The sequence below is a fragment of the Taudactylus pleione genome, unplaced genomic scaffold (assembly GCF_031769625.1).
Source record: "Taudactylus pleione unplaced genomic scaffold, aTauple2 ptg000194l, whole genome shotgun sequence".
NCBI lineage: Eukaryota > Metazoa > Chordata > Amphibia > Anura > Myobatrachidae > Taudactylus > Taudactylus pleione.
This window is the reverse complement of record NW_028284596.1, coordinates 1,237,142-1,259,210: the sequence shown is the minus strand read 5'-3', so window position 1 is coordinate 1,259,210 and position 22,069 is coordinate 1,237,142. Positions and strand designations below refer to the sequence as shown.

Genomic DNA, 22,069 nt, shown 5'->3' with positions numbered 1-22,069 from the left:
GAGATACACAAAGATGCGTATGTTCCCGGATCACCCAGAGATACACAAAGATATGTATGTTCGCGCCTGCAAGTGCGCAGTTTGCTTAAGTTCGCTAGATGCAGCCATTTACAGATCTGTGTGCGACTCCGGCCCATAATATATTTCTGTATTACATGTAACACACCACGTTTCAGACATTTATTTATGGCAACGACAGACAAGAGATGAATTCAGAGATTTTATTACAGCGTTAATTGGAAATTAAGTTTAACATAAACGTGCGCTACTAAAAAAATAACTATTTTATATTGCAATATTTTGCTTTACAATATGGTTTTATTAAATTACAATATATATTGTTTTGTGTGTCCAGATACTGAACATGTCCATAGTAACAGAGGAAATACACCGCAATTTGCTGCCATTGGCACTTGGAAGTATTCCCATTCTGGTAAGACGTGTAATAATCAGATTTATGTTACACAATGAACTTTCTGCATTTCGTACAATGATTTACACTATACAGAGTTGTCCTGTTTTCTTCCGCATGTACTTATCAGATGTTTTATGGACAGGTTAGTACATACCAGTTTATTGCCTATTCTGTATATTTAACCCCAATTTAGCAGGCTGTAAACTCCAGTGCCATTCCTTTTATTATGGATGAGTACTTTGGCAGCACAAAGGATCCGGCGGAGCTCAGGGACCTGTTACTTGATGTATGCGGAGATGTGTTGTGCGTTATACCTACTCTCAAGACTGCAAAATACCACCGAGGTACGAGGCACAGCTGTAACCTCAGTGAAGCTCATTATGTTCCTGTTGTTCCATTACTGTTTACATGTTATTAGGGCCTCTAATTTACCAGAGAGCAAGGTCATGAGACATCAATACTAACATGCTGCAACATTCCTTATACCGTCACAGAGACTTTATATGGATGTTATACTGACATGAGACATCAATACTAACATGCTGCAACATTCCTTATACCGTCACAGAGACTTTATATGGATGTTATACTGACATGAGACATCAATACTAACATGCTGCAACATTCTTTATACCGTCACACAGACTTTATATGGATGTTATACTGACATGAGACATCAATACTAACATGCTGCAACATTCTTTATACCGTCACACAGACTTTATATGGATGTTATACTGACATAAGACATCAATACTAACATGCTGCAACATTCCTTATACCGTCACACAGACTTTATATGGATGTTATACTGACATGAGACATCAATACTAACATGCTGCAACATTCCTTATACCGTCACAGAGACTTTATATGGATGTTATACTGACATGAGACATCAATACTAACATGCTGCAACATTCCTTATACCGTCACACAGACTTTATATGGATGTTATACTGACATGAGACATCAATACTAACATGCTGCAACATTCCTTATACCGTCACACAGACTTTATATGGATGTTATACTGACATGAGACATCAATACTAACATGCTGCAACATTCTTTATACCGTCACACAGACTTTATATGGATGTTATACTGACATGAGACATCAATACTAACATGCTGCAACATTCCTTATACCGTCACACAGACTTTATATGGATGTTATACTGACATGAGACATCAATACTAACATGCTGCAACATTCCTTATACCGTCACACAGACTTTATATGGATGTTATACTGACATGAGACATCAATACTAACATGCTGCAACATTCTTTATACCGTCACACAGACTTTATATGGATGTTATACTGACATGAGACATCAATACTAACATGCTGCAACATTCCTTATACCGTCACACAGACTTTATATGGATGTTATACTGACATGAGACATCAATACTAACATGCTGCAACATTCTTTATACCGTCACACAGACTTTATATGGATGTTATACTGACATGAGACATCAATACTAACATGCTGCAACATTCCTTATACCGTCACACAGACTTTATATGGATGTTATACTGACATGAGACATCAATACTAACATGCTGCAACATTCTTTATACCGTCACACAGACTTTATATGGATGTTATACTGACATGAGACATCAATACTAACATGCTGCAACATTCTTTATACCGTCACACAGACTTTATATGGATGTTATACTGACATGAGACATCAATACTAACATGCTGCAACATTCCTTATACCATCACACAGACTTTATATGGATGTTATACTGACATGAGACATCAATACTAACATGCTGCAACATTCTTTATACCGTCACACAGACTTTATATGGATGTTATACTGACATGAGACATCAATACTAACATGCTGCAACATTCTTTATACCATCACACAGACTTTATATGGATTTATACTGACATGAGACAGGTGCTGAGTGTCCCAAATGCTCATCTCTCTTTCTCTCTCTCTCTCTCTGCTGGAAAGGGACCGTGAGATCCCTCTCCTGCGAGAGTGCCATCTGGGGATGGCATTAACCAAAGGGGACTGTAGTCCCTATTGATAACTACACAGGTCCCACGGGGGTGTAGTTATGAGACCGGTGGCCGCAGTTATCAATCCCAAAACTACAATCCCGGCAGGGGATTTAACATAGGCGTTGAAATACCGACACCTATGTTAATCCCGACGACAGGATCCCAACTGACGCCGGACCAATCGTCCTGCATCGTAGGTAAGTAGCGATGTAGCCGGGAATGGGGGGTTAGGTTTAGGGACCCCCAGGGAGGACATAAGGTTAGGCACTCCCTCCGGGAAGGGTTACGGTTGGGCTAGGGGAAGGGGGTGTTAGTTTTAGGCACTAGCGGGGGGAGGTTATGGGTAGGAACCCCCCCCGGAGGGTTAGCTTTAGGGTGCGGGGAGGGGGGTTTCGGGTTAGGCTCTAATGGGGGTAGGTTAGGTTTAGGCACTAAAGGGGGTAGGTTAGCGTTAGGCACTAATGGGGGGAGGTTAGGGTTAGGCACTAGGGGGGAGGTTAGGGTTAGGCACTAATGGGGGGAGGTTAGGGTTAGGCACTACTAGGGGTAGGTTAGGGTTAGGCACTAATGGGGGGAGGTTAGGGTTAGGCACTAATGGGGGGAGGTTAGGGTTAGGCACTAATGGGGGTAGGTTAGGGTTAGGCACTAGGGGGGGAGGTTAGGGTTAGGCACTAATGGGGGTAGGTTAGGGTTAGGCACTAATGGGGGAAGGGTTAGGCACTAATGGGGGGTGGTTACGTTTAGGCACTAATGGGGGGAGGTTAGGGTTAGGCACTAATGGGGGGAGGTTAGGGTTAGGCATTAATGGGGGTAGGTTAGAGTTAGGCACTAGGGGGGGAGGTTAGGGTTAGGCACTAATGGGGGGAGGTTAGGGTTAGGCACTAATGGGGGGAGGTTAGGGTTAGGCACTAGGGGGAGAGGTTATGGTTAGGCACTAATGTGGGTAGGTTAGGGTTAGGCACTAATGGGGGGAGGTTAGGGTTAGGCACTAATGGGGGTAGGTTAGGGTTAGGCACTAGGGGGGAGGTTAGGGTTAGGCACTAGGGGGGAAGATTAGGGTTAGGCACTAATGGGGGTAGGTTAGAGTTAGGCACTAGGGGGGAGGTTAGGGTTAGACACTAATGGGGGGAGGTTAGGGTTAGGCACTAATGGGGGGAGGTTAAGGTTAGGCACTAATGGGGGGAGGTTAGGGATAGGCACTAATTGGGGGAGGTTAGGGTTAGGCACTAATGGGGGGAGGTTAGGGTTAGGCACTAGGGGGGAGGTTAGGGTTAGGCACTAATGGGGGGATGTTAGGGTTAGGTACTAGGGGGGGAGGTTAGGGTTAGGCACCCCTAAAGAAGGGTTAGGGTCAGAGGGGAGGGTTAGATTACTTACCTCCGCTGTCGGGATTTCCTCCGCGTCGGGCTAGTGCTGTCGGGAATTGAACCGGCGGCTACACAGCCGTCAGCATTTCAATCCCATTCCTAATGGGGTCTGCGGTCTGTGAAATCTCCTGCATTAGGCTATTAGTACATAGCAGCAAATACATACAATTATGCAGAAACTGCAGTCTCTACATCATTTTAGGAAACAAAACCTTGGTAAATAGGCTACTAGGTCCGCTACGATACATATATTCATAGCTCAGCGAGAAGCCCGCAGCAACCCCCTGCAATCAGTTCTAGCTGTTACCGCTGTTAGCTCTGTAACCACACGGCTGCCTCGCACAGGACTTTGCACCGACTGGCCTGTAACACACTTAATTCTCTCCGAGGTTATGTAATAGCACCTGTGGGAAACCATTGTGCAGCTGCACTCACCCAGCCGGGGTATAAGTACATGGTCGAGGGTAAGCAGTTGGTATAACAGCAGATGGACCTGTCTGTCTGTAACACCGCCACCGTGCACAATGCCAGGACATAGGTGGTAATAATAATGAGTAATGGTCTCCAACAAGATTATTATCATCATAGTTTTACATTATATACACATGTATTTTATTTATTGATAAATGAGGTTCTACGGACGACCTGCGTCACACCTAACACCTGGCCTTATCCTTACCTGTCAGATTCTGGCCTCCCCGTCTACCTTTACGAATTCCAGCACCGGCCGTCAATGTTTCAGGATACGAAGCCAGGCTTTGTGAAAGCCGATCACACGGACGAGCTCATCTATGTGCTGGGAGGACCTTTTCTTAGGAATGGTGTCGTGTTCGCTGGTAAGTCACTTAAATAGCAACGCACTAATGCGGGGTAGACACTTGTGCGATGCAGCGGCCAGGCCAGGTGACCACCCCGCCGACCGAGAAATACACACTTACCAATCGGCCACTCAGACATCACAACCGAGCAGGCATTTAAATTTGCCCACCCAGTTGTGATGTCATTATCGCTGGTTCCTGCGGCCAGCAAAACGGGTCGGTAGGGCATAGGGGAAAGTGCAGTAATGTCCTGTATGGAGCGCGGGAGTTATAAAGTGCTGTAATTGCTCCATGGCGATTGGTATAGTTTACCGTTAAAGTCCTAACGTTAAAATCCTGACAGCGGAAGACCGGCAGGGGTGAAAATCCCGAAGCTACAAAAGGTAAGTATGACGGAATCGGTATGAAATACCGCCGGCCGAATGGTTCAATTCCCAGCAGCACCTGACCGGCATCAGCAGAGTTCCCGGCAGCAGAAGCCCGACAGCGCTGGAAATCCCGATCGTGGATAGGTAAGTACTAACTAACCTAACCCCCTAACCCTCCTTAGGAGTGCCTAACCCTAATCCCCCCTCTAAGTGCCTAACCCTAACCCCCCCCTCTAAGTGCCTAACCCTAACCCCCCCTCTAAGTGCCTAACCCTAATCCCCCCTCTAAGTGCCTAACCCTAACCCCCCCTCTAAGTGCCTAACCCTAATCCCCCCTTTAAGTGCCTAACCCTAACCCCCCCTCTAAGTGCCTAACCCTAATCCCCCCTCTAAGTGCCTACCCCTAATCCCCCCTCTAAGTGCCTTACCCCCCCTTTCCCGCAGCCTAAACCTAAGTCCCCCGGGGGGGTGCCTAACCATAAGTCCCCCCCGGGGGTGCCTAACCCTCCCTCCCCCTAGCCTAACCCTAACCTTCCCGGGGGGGTGCCTAACCCTAAGTCCCCCCCGGGGGTGCCTAACCCTCCCTCCCCCTAGCCTAACCCTAACCCTCCCGGGGGGGTGCCTAACCCTAAGTCCCCCCTGGTTGCCCTAAACCTAACCCTCCCCCCCCCCCGCAGTTGTCCGCTCGCGACGCCCGGCATCCCTTCGATCGGGATCCTGCGGCCTGTCTCCCGGCGTCGGGGAAATGTCAGGCGTCTACATCTAGACGCCCGGCATTTCATCCCTCGCCGGGATATGACAGTGATATGATATCCCGATTGTATACCAGTATAACTAACCTTTTTTTACCCCCTAACCCTAACCTCCCCCCCAAGTGCCTAAACCTAACCCCGTAGCCACCCCGCAGCCTAACCCTAAGTCTCCCGGGGGAGGGGTGCCTAACCCTAATCCCCCCTTCCCCTAGCCTAACCTTAACCTCCCGGGGGCGTGCCTAACCCTAAATCCCCCCGGGAGCCTAACCTAACCCCCCTACCCTGCGCGGCTGTCCGTGCCCTTCGATCGGTAAGCCGGGGGTCGAGCACCCGGCGTAGGTAGTACCTTGCCGGGATTAGACAGTCGGGAAGCCGGCGGTCGGGGATTTTGTCTGTTGGCTTCCCGACTGCTGCCCGCTCCGTGGGTTAGTTCGGTGTGTAGAGGGAACAGCATCCAGCACTAAATGTAACAACCAGGTTTTGCCTTTTAAATGATCGTCACCTTAAAACTTAGGACACACTTGCCCGGAACCCGCCAAGTTGACAATGACGCCTCTGTCTCTGTCAGACTTCACCAGGCACAGTTCCCATTTACATTTTAAGCCTCATTTAAACAGATGCGTACAGAAGAAAACAGGCAAAACATTTAGGGCCTGATTCAGACCCACTCGCGAGCGGCTGTCCGCTCGCAAGTGGGTCGATGGTGTGCACTGCGCATGTATAGCTGGTGACCCACAGCTATACGAGCGTCCAGGAGGACGCTCCATATTTATGGAGGTGGGCCCTGATTCAGAGCGAGCGCTCTGGTCAGAGCGTCCGGCTCTGAATCAGGGCCTTAGCCCATATAATATGTTTGTTTTTTTAATATGTTACTTTTTTTTTTAAGTCTTTTAATATTCATTTGAATTTTGGCCACTAAAAAAAATATATTTTTCCCTTTTTCCCAAGGCGACGCTACCGATGAAGAAAAAGTCCTAAGCAGAACTGTCATGAGATATTGGGCAAACTTTGCCCGTAATGGGTAAGAGAGTAGAACTTAATGTTGTTTTATAGCATTGTCTTTGTGCCAGGCATAGGCACCCTGTGCAGTGACAGAACAGGGCAGGGATGGCAAACCGCTCATAGCTGGTGTTCTGTTATGCTTGGGGTTTAAATGCTATCATTGTGATGGCTCGTACCGTACATTAAATAATAACTCCACCCAAACTAAAAAAGAAAAACTTTATAGGTGGAGTTTAATTAAATATAAGAAAAATGTTTTACCTTCCACAATCCATTTGCTGCATCTGAACAATTCATACAGGACGGGCATCAATACAGATTCGTCTTATTCCAAACAGTCCAGCCAAAATGGATTATATTCAGGCCCGTTCTTGCAACCCCAAACTGGGCAGCACCTAAGGCAGCTGTATGTTCTGCCTGTAATGATACAAAATTAGTAGCGTGGGAACATATAGCTGCCACCGACATACTGTACCACCGATACTTTACCCCTGTAACCCTGGTGTAACACATCTTATGCATAATCAATTATGCCACAAAATATAATCAAGATTAACAGATAGCGATTGACTTTATTGTCTGCAGTGATCCGAATGGACCGGGCCTGGCAGACTGGCCACAGTATGGCACAGATGAAGACTATCTGGAAATTAACATAAAACAGAAATCATCTAAGAGGCTAAAGGAAGACAAGTTTAAATTCTGGACCGAGACCCTTCCTATGAAAATCAAAACACTGTCAGAGGAAAGAGACCATACAGAACTGTAGATCTCTTCTGAATCCTTCTCTATCTGTACAGTAATATGGAATACTTTTAACATGAAGCTACTAATATACAGTAAAGGGGCCTATCCATTGGCAGATAAATTGAACGATATATCGTTCAATTTATCTGCTATGGATAGGCCTTGAACGATGACAGATGCGCACTTCCGCGGCCGATAAATTGCGTCTATTATCTCTCCAACATGTTGGTCAATTACCGCATATAGCTGTACGATATTAAAAATATCGTGCAGTTTATATGCGGTAAACGACGAACGATGAACAATATTTTCAGCAGCTACAGAGCGCTGCAGAGAAAAAAATCCACTCCCTGAATGATGTCATGTGATATCGTTCATCATTCGCCAAAATCTGTTATGTACATGACAGATATCGTTCAGCAAAGCCGTCTGAATTTTCAAGCAATATCTTTTGTCTTTCATTGCTCAGAAATACATCTGCTAATGGATAGGCTCCTTAACTCCTAAGGGTGAGGAGGACTCGTCCTCAGCACTGCAAGGATGCAAATGGGATGGAAACTGGCTTAAAAGTCCCCCCTTTTATAGTTTTGCCAGACCTTAAAGGAGAGGGACTTTGTGATGTAATTGCGGCAGGGACATGATTACATCATTAAGCCCCGCCCCTTCCAGGGAAATATGCAGACATTTTGAAAATTATTAAATGGGGGGGAAGCGCCCACAGACTCAGGAGTACCCGTGTTTTAAAGGAGAGGGCCTAATTCAGAGATGGACACAAAGGTAATGTTTTCGCAGTTGGCCGATGTATTTTGTACTGTGCATGCGTATGAGTCACACTGCGCACGCCTTACAATAGCTTAGAGACCGCGGTCGTAGTGAAAAAATTACATTTAGTGAGCGTTTATGGGAGGTAACGTGGGACGGGGACTACTCCAATGTGGATGTGTAGCAAGCTTTTTGTCGGCGAACCGCAACCGGCGTCTTTGTATGCAACTTCACTGGTCATGGCGAGTTTTTTGCTACGGACATTGTGAACAAACATTGGGTTGCTCAGAGGTTCAGTGGTGTGACCGATGTGCGACCGGCGCTGCATCGTTGTATGCAGGTGGCATATTAGAGACGCCCGCTATGCTATACAAATCCCGGCGGCTATGGCATTAGCCTATTTTCTCGGTACCGCTGCTCACGATGACGCAGCCGCAATGGGATTACCATCCACCTCTAAATCAGGCCCAGAGACTCCTCTGTGACATGACGTGACCGCTGAGATGTTGTTATCTGGCGTTCATGTATGATCATGTCTGATCACCAGAGAGCACCGCAGAAATCATTGTGAAGTCCAAGGATGAGGAATTGTAAAGCCAAGATCAATAAACATAGGGTTCCCCCTCATTTCATGCAGTAGATTGTCTATCACAATAATAAGCCGTGTTGGGCTGCCGTATTATTCCTACACTTCTCAATCAAACAACTTTAAAATAAAGAAAAAGTACATTATTATTTTAATTTCATTGTTTTTGAAAAGTTAATAAATGCAGAAAACTGACAGATGTAACTATAGTGGGGGTTGTTGCAATGGGGCCCAGTGGCTTAGAGGCCCGTCTCCCCTGCACCCAGCTCACATCGGCATCAGTGCCAAACAGTGCTGTAAGAACAGGTGATACTGGGGCAGTCTACAAACTACCTGCCACAATACTTGTATATAGAGTACACTAGGTCGTGGTGAGTAGTTTGCAGACTGTCGCCGCCTCGCAGTGGAACAGCTGCAGTAGCTGGGGACACTACAATATGGTATAATGTGAGCTGGGACACTACAATATGGTATAATGTGAGCTGGGACACTACAATATGGCATAATGTGAACTGGTGACACTACATTATGGCATAATGTGAGCTGGGGACACTACAATATGGTATAATGTGAACTGGGGACACTACAATATGGTATAATGTGAACTGGGGACACTACAATATGGCATAATGTGAACTGGGGACACTACAATATGGTGTAATGTGAACTGGGGACACTACAGTATGGCATAATGTGAATTGGGGACACTACAGGACACTACAGTATGGTATAATGCGAGCTGGGGACACTACAATATGGCATAATATGAACTGGGGACACTACATTATGGCATAATGCGAGCTGGGAACACTACAATATGGCATAATGCGAACTGGGGACACTACAATATTGCATAATGTGAGCTGGGGACACTACAATATGGCATAATATGAACTGGGGACTCTACATTATGGCACAATGTGAGCTGGGGACACTACAATATGGCATAATGCGAACTGGGGACACTACAATATTGCATAATGTGAGCTGGGGACACTGCAATATGGCATAATGTGAACTGTGGACACTGCAGTATGGCATAATGTGAACTGTGGACACTGCAATATGGCATAATATGAGCTGGGGACTCTACAATATGGTATAATGTAAACTGGGGACACTACAATATGGTATGTGAGCTGGGGACACTACAATATGGTATAATGTGAGCTGGGGACACTACAATATGGCATAATGCGAGCTGGGGACACTACAATATGGCATAATGCGAACTGGGGACACTACAATATGGTATAATGTGAGCTGGGGACACTACAATATGGTACAATGTGAGCTGGGACACTGCAATGTGGCATAATGTGAACTGGGGACACTACATTGTGGCATAATGCGAACTGGGGACACTACAATAGCGCATAATGTGAGCTGGGGACACTGCAATATGGCATAATGCGAACTGGGGACACTACAATATGGTATAATGTGAACTGTGGACACTACAGTATGGCATGATATGAGCTGGGGACTCTACAATATGGTATAATGTGAGCTGGGGACTCTACAATATGGTATAATGTGAACTGTGGACACTACAATATGGCATAATGTGAGCTGGGGACTCTACAATATGGCATAATGTGAGCTGGGGACACTACAATATGGCATAGTGTGAGCTAGGTACACTACAATATGGCATAATGTGAACTGTGGACACTACAATATGGCATAATGTGAACTGTGGACACTACAATATGGCATAATGTGAGCTAGGGACACTACAGTATGGTATGTGAGCTATGGACACTACAATATGGCATAATGCGAGCTGAGGACACTACAATAATGCATAATGTGAACTGGGGACACTACATTATGGCATAATGCGAGCTGGGGACCCTACAATATTGCATAATGTGAGCTGGGGACACTACAATATGGTATAATGTAAACTGGGGACACTACAATATGGTATGTGAGCTGTGGACACTACATTATGGTATAATGTGAACTGGGGACACTACAATATCACATAATATGAGCTGGGGACTCTACAATATGGTATAATGTAAACTGGGGACACTACAATATGGTATGTGAGCTGGGGACACTACAATATGGCATAATGTGAGCTGGGGACACTACAATATTGTATGTGAGCTGGGGACACTACAATATGGCATAATGTGAGCTGGGGACACTACAATATGGTATAATGTGAGCTGGGGAAACTACAATATGGCATAATGTGAGCTAGGGACACTACAATATGGTATAATGTGAGCTGGAGACACTACAATATGGCATAGTGTGAACTGGGGACACTACAATATGGCATAATGTGAGCTAGGGACACTACAGTATGGTATGTGAGCTATGGACACTACAATATGGCATAATGCGAGCTGAGGACACTACAATAATGCATAATGTGAACTGGGGACACTACATTATGGCATAATGCGAGCTGGGGACCCTACAATATTGCATAATGTGAGCTGGGGACACTACAATATGGTATAATGTAAACTGGGGACACTACAATATGGTATGTGAGCTGTGGACACTACATTATGGTATAATGTGAACTGGGGACACTACAATATCACATAATATGAGCTGGGGACTCTACAATATGGTATAATGTAAACTGGGGACACTACAATATGGTATGTGAGCTGGGGACACTACAATATGGCATAATGTGAGCTGGGGACACTACAATATTGTATGTGAGCTGGGGACACTACAATATGGCATAATGTGAGCTGGGGACACTACAATATGGTATAATGTGAGCTGGGGAAACTACAATATGGCATAATGTGAGCTAGGGACACTACAATATGGTATAATGTGAGCTGGAGACACTACAATATGGCATAGTGTGAACTGGGGACACTACAATATGGCATGGAGCTGCGTCTACATATTTTGCCTTTATTGCTTCTGCGACTGTATTCAAATTCCACTACAAGCCTGTCGATGGTGTACAATACTGCGCCCAAATGTGCAAGGACTGATACGCCCACTTTGAATATTTTCAGATGCTGAAATACCGATTGGACCCTTTAGATGCCACCATCGGACACACCATGGAAATTTGTACAGCTCTATGGCAGGTTCTGATTATCCCTCTGACCATGGCCTCCAATGTACCAACCACTACCAGCGAGAGAACTGCAACACCTACATAGCACACCCATCTTCGTGCATCCGCTGAGCCACTTCCCTCTCACGCCCAGGAACGCACACTACATTATCAAAACATTTCTGAGAACGTACAGGTCCCACATATCTTAATCACAACTGTGACTAGGTGCGCACGGACTCTGGACGATAATGCGTCACATTTAGAATCAGCCCCAGTAGGTCACTGAGGTCATTCTTCTATCACACAGAGACCCGTGTTGACGAGGATGTTACAGCCATGGGCATACAGCCTTTGCTTTGGTTTCACACGTCACTGAAAGCTCTGATCGCCTGTCGCTGAGTTCAATTGCCTATTGCTATATTATATCCCATTCATTGTGGGAAAGGAGGAAGTATACAAAGACCAGATTCTCTTTACTGCTGCTCAGTATTCTGGAGGTAGTGCCCCCCCTCTTGGCACCCCTGCTGCCCCCCCCTTCCTGCCATGGTACCTGGAGTCGAATGCTTCCGTTGCCACCAGTTGTAGTTTCAGTAGTTCAGAGCAAATTGTGGACACCTAATTCTACTTATTGCCCTTGAAGCAGGCTGAGAACACAACAGATCTGGGGGGAGAACGTGCCTTCAACATCTGGAGGGTACAGTAATGTTTTGTTGGTGGTGGTGTATTTTTTAAAAAGAGCAGTGCAGCACAGGTGCCGAGTGTGTGGTGGTACACTGTGTGTTCTTTGCTTGTTTTTATTTTTCTGTTTGGAGTCATGTGTATCTTATAATGTGTGGTATTTTGCATTATATATATAAGCCTTTGCATTAAATGTCTAAATTGTCCATCTGTGAGAGCATGTTAAAACTGATTCAGCTCTCTTCTTTTCCCGTATACCATTGACAAAGTCACATGTCCGTTGTGGCGAAACGCGTTAGCCGGGACTTGACTATACATGTACCTTACAGTTACACCTGAATATGGTGCGCTGTTATATATGCTGCCCAATCAGCCTCTAATTCCTCTGTCCGCCGGCTGCTGGACCCTGCATCGGGCTACCTCATTTCAAACCTCAGTCAACTGGATAGCCGGCTGCGGGACTCTATACCGATCACTCGTTACTAATCTTAAATGGTGCACCAGCCAATCAGCTCCTACTGTAACTGTCAGTTTTCACATGACCATTAGGAGCTGATTGGTTGGTGCACCATTTAAGTTTAGTAATGAGTGATAACAAGAGTATGACTCACTGATAAATCTGGGCCTCAGAGTGCGGTGCTGCAGACTCACCTTCTGTCCCACTGATCACCAGCTGCTGATACATCCACCACCGCTTACTGCATGTTTCTTGCGGCTGAAGCTGTATATCACAGGTTTGCTATTATAGATGAACGCCGACTAATACCAATTATTTTGAACATCTTTGCCCGGCTTTTACGCCCACTGAGTATCACACTTACTGTTTACTTAGATTGTGTGATTTGTTTCATCGACTGCAACCATTTAATTTAGGGGTAATCCCGTACACCAAGATTATAGTGTTATATTGTTGGGTCCTGCTATACATGACATGACAGTGCGGGATATTGAGGATTTAACCACCTCAACTAACCATCCGGTAACTATATATATATGTATATATATATACCCAACCATATATACAGCACTAATTGGACTATTACATGTACATTTCATCCTGACAGCACATCTAGGTTTATTACGTAATATATATTTGTTGGCTCTATATGTATTTTTTTATGTACTCTGCCAACCTGGGTTAATTAGCTTAGTCGAGGGGTCAGTGGTGCAGTGTCTAGGTGCACAATAAGGGTCCACACACAGCTCTGTCAGCACTAGGGAACAAATAATAAATGACTACTACAGTACCTCACTTCTGGAGCCCTGACTATAATGAGCAACTAGTCTGCAAACGTAACACAATCTCAGTCTTACCTGCTTCCTGCAGGTATGGACACGGCCTCCTGGCCTTCACAACTCCAAGGCCCACTGGCCTGGCTACTACAACTTCACATAAACACAGTTAGAGATTTGTGGTCCTCCCTGACTGCAGGTCTGGACAATGGCCTCCAGGCACACTGGGTGGGCTCCATAGCTGCCACAGTCTCACTTAAGGTGGGTACACACTTCACAGATATATCTGCAGATGATGGTCGTTCATACACACCGAACGACCATCATTTGGTTCTGTGACGACCGCCCGAACACACTTCCCAATGGACAGATATATCTGCAGACATATCACGTCGGCTGTGCAGCACAGCCGACGTGATATGTCTGTGAACTACGTCGTTCACAGACATATCGCTGGTACAAACTGCCCGACGGGCACCAGATACTGTATATTGGCCGATCAATTGATCTGCCAATATATCTGTCAGTGTGTACCCAGCTTCAGACTGTTTCCTCTGGCAACCTGACTGGTCTGCCTCCTCAGCCTCACCTGAGCTCTGTACACAAGGCAGCCCCTAGGTGTGGTCACACCTCCTTTTTCTACCCTGTGTGGGCGGATCCTTCCAGTCCCACACAGAATCCGTAGCTCAATATCGCCACCTAGCTTGATATTGCCAAAGTACCTTCTTTATATTGCTGAAATATTTACGATTTGTGATCTGCTATATATTTATAAATTATATATATATATATTTTATATTTTTAAATTTGACTTCTGATTATATCTCCGTGGAGGAAGAGATATTGAGCAGTGCTGCCATTTCTCAACCCGTTATCGGCGATAATTTATCACCGATGATGACATTTTCGCCTATTATCATTATGCCGTATTCAATTACAAAGACTTTTTGGCGGTGTAAATAAAACGGGGATAACTTTTCTCCAGCCTTTAGCTGGTGAAATAAGTGCAGAATTGGGATTTAGAGGTGCAGGCTTAAAAAAAATAGCCTGCACCCCTGGGAATGGTCTCAAAAATTAATGTATGTCAAAAAAAAGTAAAAAAAATAAATTCGGGACACGCCCAAAATTTTTTTTACATTTTGGGGGAAAAAAAAATAAAATAAGGAAAATACTTCTAAAATAGGTAAATGTAATCCAGAGGGGTTCCCCAGTATGCGGCAGGTGTTTTCTTCATTGCGGGGAGTAGCGGCAGGTGCATGTTTGCAGAATTTTACAAAATCAGTTTAGGGACTTAAAAATATGCTTGCACCCATATTCATGTACCCCAAATTTGATGGGCATAGTTATTTCTCTAAAAAAATTGCTAAATGCTCTTCTGCATCACCTTCTTCAAAGTCTCATTTATGCACCTGCCGCGGCTATTTAAAAACCTGACTTTCTTCAGCAGGCAAAAACGGGGGTACCCATAGTGATCCCCCATGTCTGGTCATCTTTAGGGGGGAAGGATGATTTCCCGAAAATTCCCATTTTTTTTCGCCGCTTCCTGTTTCCCTGGGTCCCGTTTTCACGTCCTTTGAAAATGAATACGGGGATAATCTGGCACGTGCGCAATACTTTTCCGCCTAGAAAACAGGCGAAGGAGGCGAAAAGTCCAGACTTTTCGCCTTAAATTGAATATGGACCTAAGTGTGACACCCTCCCACACAGCCAGGTCCCTTAGTAATAGCAGGCGACAGTAGTGTATGCGGTTTATGGGATAGTGCGTCATCACGAATAGGAATAAGTTGTAAGTTACTTTTTTTTTGGTGGTAATATTGGAAATTGGGGGCAAGTTTACTCCACTGGGAGAATTTGGCAGCCCCTCCATCTTTCCGGGCAGAGTAGGAGATTTTATCATATACAGTAATTGTGGTTGTGCTAATGTATTTATTAACTGTTGATTATAGATGTTATTATTTAAGCACAGCGGCCAGCACTTCCAGATATTTTCAAGTAATACTGAAGTGTAACTGTTCTCTAAAAGAGTGAGCCTATGGGGACCTCTAGTGGTTGGTTGCAAAATGTAATTACATTTTGGCAACCCAAATATTGATTCTAGGCTCTGATTCAGAGCCGGACGCTGTGACCAGAGCGCTCGCTCTGAATCAGGGCCCACCTCCATTAAAATGGAGCGTCCTCCTGGAAGCTCGTATAGCTGTGGGTCACCACCCACAGCATATACGAGCGTGCAAAAAGATGGTCGCGATGGTCTTGACCATCGCGACCATCGGAACTGCCAGTGAAAGCCTGCGGTTGGGCTTCCCAACCGCAAGGCCAGGAGTGATTTTGGCTCTATCAGAGCCAAAATCACTCCCACTGACATCACTAGTGATGTCAGTGGGGCCGGCTTCAGACGGTAGGCGTTCCCTTGGGAATGCCTCCGTCTGGCAGGCACGCCCCCGGCACGCCCACCAAAGGGGGCGTGCTGTCAGTCACCATCGACAGCACGCCCACTTTGATGAGACACTCCGAGCGAAGGAAAGTCCTTCGCTCGCCGAGTCTCGCGCATGCGCACGACGGCGCTCCCTCCGTCATGCGCATGGGCAGTGGGGAACATCGACCCACTTGCGAGCTTAATGCCGCTCGAAAGTGGGTCTGAATGACCCCCCTAATCTTCCAGCATGCTTGCTTCATCCCTGGGCCAAATTGTTTGCCAGGAATCCCTATCATACATGTATATTGATAGGACAAAATAAAATGGGGCAGCACAGACAATGGGGGCAGGAGAGTGGGCAGTATAATAGGTGGCAGATACAGATGATGGGAGTAGAGCAATGGGAAGCACAATGGGGCAGTATAGACAATGGGGCAGGAGAGTGGGCAGTATAATAGGTGGCAGATACAGATGATGGGAGTAGAGCAATGGGAAGCACAATGGGGCAGTATAGACAATGGGGCAGGAGAGTGGGCAGTATAATAGGTGGCAGATACAGATGATGGGAGCAGGACAATGAGAAGTACAATGGGGCAGTATAGACAATGGGGGCAGGAGAGTGGGCAGTATAATAGGTGGCAGATACAGATGATGGGAGTAGAGCAATGGGAAGCACAATGGGGCAGTATAGACAATGGGGCAGGAGAGTGGGCAGTATAATAGGTGGCAGATACAGATGATGGGAGTAGAGCAATGGGAAGCACAATGGGGCAGTATAGACATTGGGGCAGGAGAGTGGGCAGTATAATTGGTGGCAGATACAGATGATGGGAGTAGAGCAATGGGAAGCACAATGGGGCAGTATAGACAATGGGGCAGGAGAGTGGGCAGTATAATAGGTGGCAGATACAGATGATGGGAGTAGAGCAATGGGAAGCACAATGGGGCAGTATAGACAATGGGGGCAGGAGAGTGGGCAGTATAATAGGTGGCAGATACAGATGATGGGAGTAGAGCAATGGGAAGCACAATGGGGCAGTATAGACAATGGGGGCAGGAGAGTGGGCAGTATAATAGGTGGCAGATACAGATGATGGGAGTAGAGCAATGGGAAGCACAATGGGGCAGTATAGACAATGGGGGCAGGAGAGTGGGCAGTATAATAGGTGGCAGATACAGATGATGGGAGTAGAGCAATGGGAAGCACAATGGGGCAGTATAGACAATGGGGGCAGGAGAGTGGGCAGTATAATAGGTGGCAGATACAGATGATGGGAGTAGAGCAATGGGAAGCACAATGGGGCAGTATAGACAATGGGGCAGGAGAGTGGGCAGTATAATAGGTGGCAGATACAGATGATGGGAGTAGAGCAATGGGAAGCACAATGGGGCAGTATAGACAATGGGGCAGGAGAGTGGGCAGTATAATAGGTGGCAGATACAGATGATGGGAGTAGAGCAAGGGGAAGCACAATGGGGCAGTATAGACAATGGGGGCAGGAGAGTGGGCAGTATAATAGGTGGCAGATACAGATGATGGGAGTAGAGCAATGGGAAGCACAATGGGGCAGTATAGACAATGGGGGCAGGAGAGTGGGCAATATAATAGGTGGCAGATACAGATGATGGGAGTAGTACAATGGGGCAGTACAGACAATGGGGCAGGAGAGTGGGCAGTATAATACATGGCAGATACAGATGATGGGAGTAGTACAATGGGGCAGTATAGACAATGGGGCAGGAGAGTGGGCAGTAGTATACATGGCAGATACAGATGATGGGAGTAGAGCAATGGGCAGCACAATGGGGCAGTATAGACAATGGGGGCAGGAGAGTGGGCAGTATAATACATGGCAGATACAGATGATGGGAGTATAGCAATGGGAAACAATGGGGCAGTATAGACAATGGGGGCAGGAGAGAGCGCTTGAATATGTCAATGACTATGTGTTTTGTACCATGATCAAATTGTTACAGTAAAAATCTCTAAATGAAAAATGCACCAAAATAGATTTCCTCATGCACACTTGTTGTTTATAGCCCTTTTGGTGATCAAGTAGTACGGAGTGGAATGTCCGTGGGTGGCCCGGTGAATGCAGGAACATATGCCTCTAAGAAGAAACTGTCCCTGCTTTTAGCGGGGGAGAGTCAGTCGGGCAACCTGCAGCTCCGTCTCCGACACAGAGCGCCCAAGCCCAAGGGACGGAGAAGACGTCGCCCACCACGCTGAAAACAAACACCGGAGGGACGGCATTTTTAGGGTAAGAACGGGGACAGTTTCTTCTTAGAGGGATATGTTCCCGCATTCACCGGGCCACCCACGGACATTCCACTCCGTACCACTTGATCACCAAAAGGGCTATAAACAGCAAGTGTGCATGAGGAAATCTATTTTGGTGCATTTTTCATTTATAGATTTTTCCTGTAACAATTTGATCGTGGTACAAAACACATAGTCATTGACATATTCAAGCGCTCTCTTAAAGTTTACTTTTAAAGCTGCGGAGATGTTGCAAAAATGACAGAAGGTAACTTTACGCGAACTTTCGGTTTCACTTGGCATCTCGTTCGAATGGGTTCAGCATATTATGACAAAGGAACTGAAAACGCATGGCGTGTGCGCCAGGTGGGCACCCAGAAATCTCACAGATGAGCAGATGCTACGATGAGTTGAATTGTGCAAGAACACTGTTTGAATGTCGGCGAGGATACCCGATCTCCTGACATCGATTGTGACATGTGATGAATCGTGGATTCGTCATTATGATCCGGAATCCAAACAACAGTCCAGTGTATGGAAACACGCGAATTCGCCTCAACTCAAAAAATTCTGTGTGATTCCTTCGGCGTGTAAAATCGTGCTCCTGCTGTTCTTTTATGTGCACGGTATGATCCTAAAGCACTGGGTTCCCTGTGGGCAGACAATTAATAGTGACTACTATGCAAACGTCTTGAAAACCCATTTGTATGGAGCCACGAGGAAGAAAAGACAATGGCCCTCATTCAGAGCCACTCGCTAGCGGCAGTACGCTCGTTCCGAGCGATGTTCGCACATCTGCGCATGCGTACGGTTTTTAGTACGCATGCGCGAACCAGTCAGTGCGGCCGAAAATCGTTTGTACGCAATATAGCGAGTGCCTGCTATTTTGAGTGACAGAATGAGGCGTATGTGGGTGGTAACAGGGGAAGGTGCTTGAAAACGGGGAGTGGAGATCAGAACGCAGGCGTGCTTAAAGGTCAAAACGGGCGTTTTATGGGTGTGCATAATTAATATAGCAGCGTCAATGACCACGTCATTTGTTTTTTTTTAACTCAGAACTGCTCGCAAAATAGCGGTTGCAAAAACCAACCACAAGAATAGCGAACAGTTCATATCCTGTTCGATGTACTCGATTAATCTAATAAATAGCGGACATGACGTATGGTGCGAGCGGCCAGGGGGCGTTTTTAAGAAATAAAAGAGCGTATGTTTTGCTCGCTCGTTCAGACATAGAGGCGTGAACAGACCGCAAACAGCGAACGGTTCATTTGAATAGCCACCCCTTGTTTTAGAACGAACGACCGCAAATAGCGAGTGGCTCTGAATGAGGGCCAATATTTGCTGAAGAAACAGAGGTTTTTGGCCCTCATTCAGAGCTGTACGCTCTGAGCAGAGCGCACGCTCTGAATGAGGGCCGGCCTCCATGAAAATGGAGCGTCCTCCTGGACGCTCGTATAGCTGTGGGTCACCACCCACAGGCTATACGAGCGTGCAGTTTGATGGCCGCGATGGTCGTGACCATCGCGACCATCGAAACTGCGAGCCGGAGCCTGCGGTTGAGGTTTTCAACCGCAAGCTCCGGAGTGATTTTGGCTCTATCAGAGCCAAAATCAATCCCACTGACATCACTAGTGATGTCAGTGGGCCGGCTTCTGATGGGAGGCGTTCCCGTGGGAACGCCCCCGTCAGGGAGGCACGCCCCCGGCACGCCTACCAAAGGGGGCGTGCTGTCAATCAACATCGACAGCACGCCCCCTTTGATCAGACACAACGAGCGAAGGACTTTCCTTTGCTCGTCGCGTCTGGCGCATGCGCACGACGGAGCTCCCTCCGTCGTGCGCGTGCTCAGTCCAGAACATCAACCCACTTGCGAGCGGACAGCCGCTCGCGAGTGGATCTGAATCAGGCCCTTTGCTCCAAGACAATGGCCGACCACATGTTGCGTTGGCAGCACTGACTGAAATTAATGGGACAGCACTGGCACACCCTCTATATAGCCCGGACTTAGCGCCCTGTGATTTCTGGGCATTCCCAATCCTGAGAAAAACAACTGCGCGGAATGAAGTTCTCAACAGATGATGAAATGAAAACTCCACAGCTACAACGCTAACAGCATACCTCCCAACTGTCCCGCATTCAGCGGGACAGTCCCGTTTTTTCGGGACTGTCCCGCTGTCCCACCCACGGGCCACAGTGTCCCGCGGTGGAGGGGAAGTTGAGGGGAGCATGCACCGCTGTTCTGCATGGCAGAGCAGCGGGTAAGCAGAGTGATAATAGATGCCATGCGGGGAGGAAGCCCTTGGGCAGTCCACCATCTCGGCGATGCTGGACACAACCATTCGTGATGTAAAAGGGGGTGTTCCGCTAGGCTACGGCCTTTACGGAGGATAGGCCACACCCCCCTTTCTGAATCAGCCCTCGTATAATTCGCGGAGAGCTCCTGGTAAGTGAATATCAACTGAATAAATCCTATAGATAGTGATAGAGTGACAGGGGAATATGATCGGTGTATGTAGAGGTATGTGGGGAGGTCAGTGTGCCATGTGCGGAGATCAGAGTGGCATCTGTTGTAGTATGTGGGGAGGTCCAAATTGCATGTGGTAGTCTGAGTGATATGTGAAGCCATATAGGGTGGAGTCTGAGTGGCATGTGGTGTGGTCTGAGGGCATGTGGAGGCACATGGGATGGTCTGCGTGGCATGTGGAGGTATGTGGCATTGTCTGAGTGGCATGTGGAGACACGTATTGTGGCATGTATAGGCACATGGGGTGGTCTGCGTGGCATGTGGAGGTACGTGGCATGTGCTGAGTGGCATGTAAAGTCATGTATTGTGGCATGTGGAGGTACATGGCGTGGTCTGAGTGGCATGTGGAGGTACATGGCGTGGTCTGAGTGGCATATAAAGGCATGTATTTTGGCATGTGGAGGCACATGGGATGGTCTGAGTGGCATGTGGAGGCACGTTTTGTGGCATGTGGAGCTACGTGGCGTGGTCTGAGTGGCATGTGGAAGTATGTGGCATGGTCTGAGTGGCATGCAAAGGCATGTATTGTGGCATGTAGAGGCACATGGGATGGTCTCAGTGGCATGTGGAGGCACGTATTGTGACATGTGGAGGTACATGGCGTGGTCTGAGTGGCATGTGGAGGCAAGTATTGTGGCATGTGGAGGCACACAGTTGGTCTGAGTGGCATGTAAAGGCACGTATTGTGGCATGTGGAGGCACATGAGGTGGTCTGAGTGGCATGTGGAGGCATGTATTGTGGCATGCGGAGGCACATGGGATGGTCTGAGTGGCATGTGGAGGTACATGGCGTGGTCTGATTGGCATGTGGAGGCACATGGGGTGGTCTGAGTGGCATGTGGAGGTACATGGTGTGGTCTTAGTGGCATGTGGTGGAAAGTATTGTAGCATGTGGAGGCACATGGGGTGGTCTGAGTGGCATGTGGAGGTACATGGGGTGGTCTGAGTGGCATGTGGAAGTACGTAGCGTGGTCTGATTGGCATGTGGAGGCACATGGGGTGGTCTGAGTGGCATGTGGAGGTACATGGTAAACCATCGATGGTTTGCACC

The 22,069-nt window shown here is 46.9% G+C and overlaps 1 protein-coding gene across 3 annotated transcripts in view; it reads left to right on the top strand.

Moving 5' to 3' along the window:
• Window positions 1–12,794, top strand: part of LOC148518976 (fatty acyl-CoA hydrolase precursor, medium chain-like) — a 50,875-nt gene extending 38,081 nt beyond the window's left edge. The window contains exons 10-14 of one of the 3 annotated variants that reach the window (XM_088476778.1): window positions 356–433; window positions 609–759; window positions 4,510–4,659; window positions 6,710–6,782; window positions 11,864–12,794. In XM_088476778.1, the coding sequence (XP_088332904.1) occupies window positions 356–433; window positions 609–759; window positions 4,510–4,659; window positions 6,710–6,782; window positions 11,864–11,870 (459 nt within the window). In that variant the 3' untranslated portion in view covers window positions 11,871–12,794. Of the gene's footprint in view, window positions 1–355; window positions 434–608; window positions 760–4,509; window positions 4,660–6,709; window positions 6,783–7,348; window positions 8,995–11,863 lie in introns of those variants that run through there. The other 2 variants (XM_088476777.1, XM_088476776.1) reach the window with 2 other exon arrangements.
• The last annotated feature ends 9,275 nt before the right edge of the window (window positions 12,795–22,069 follow it).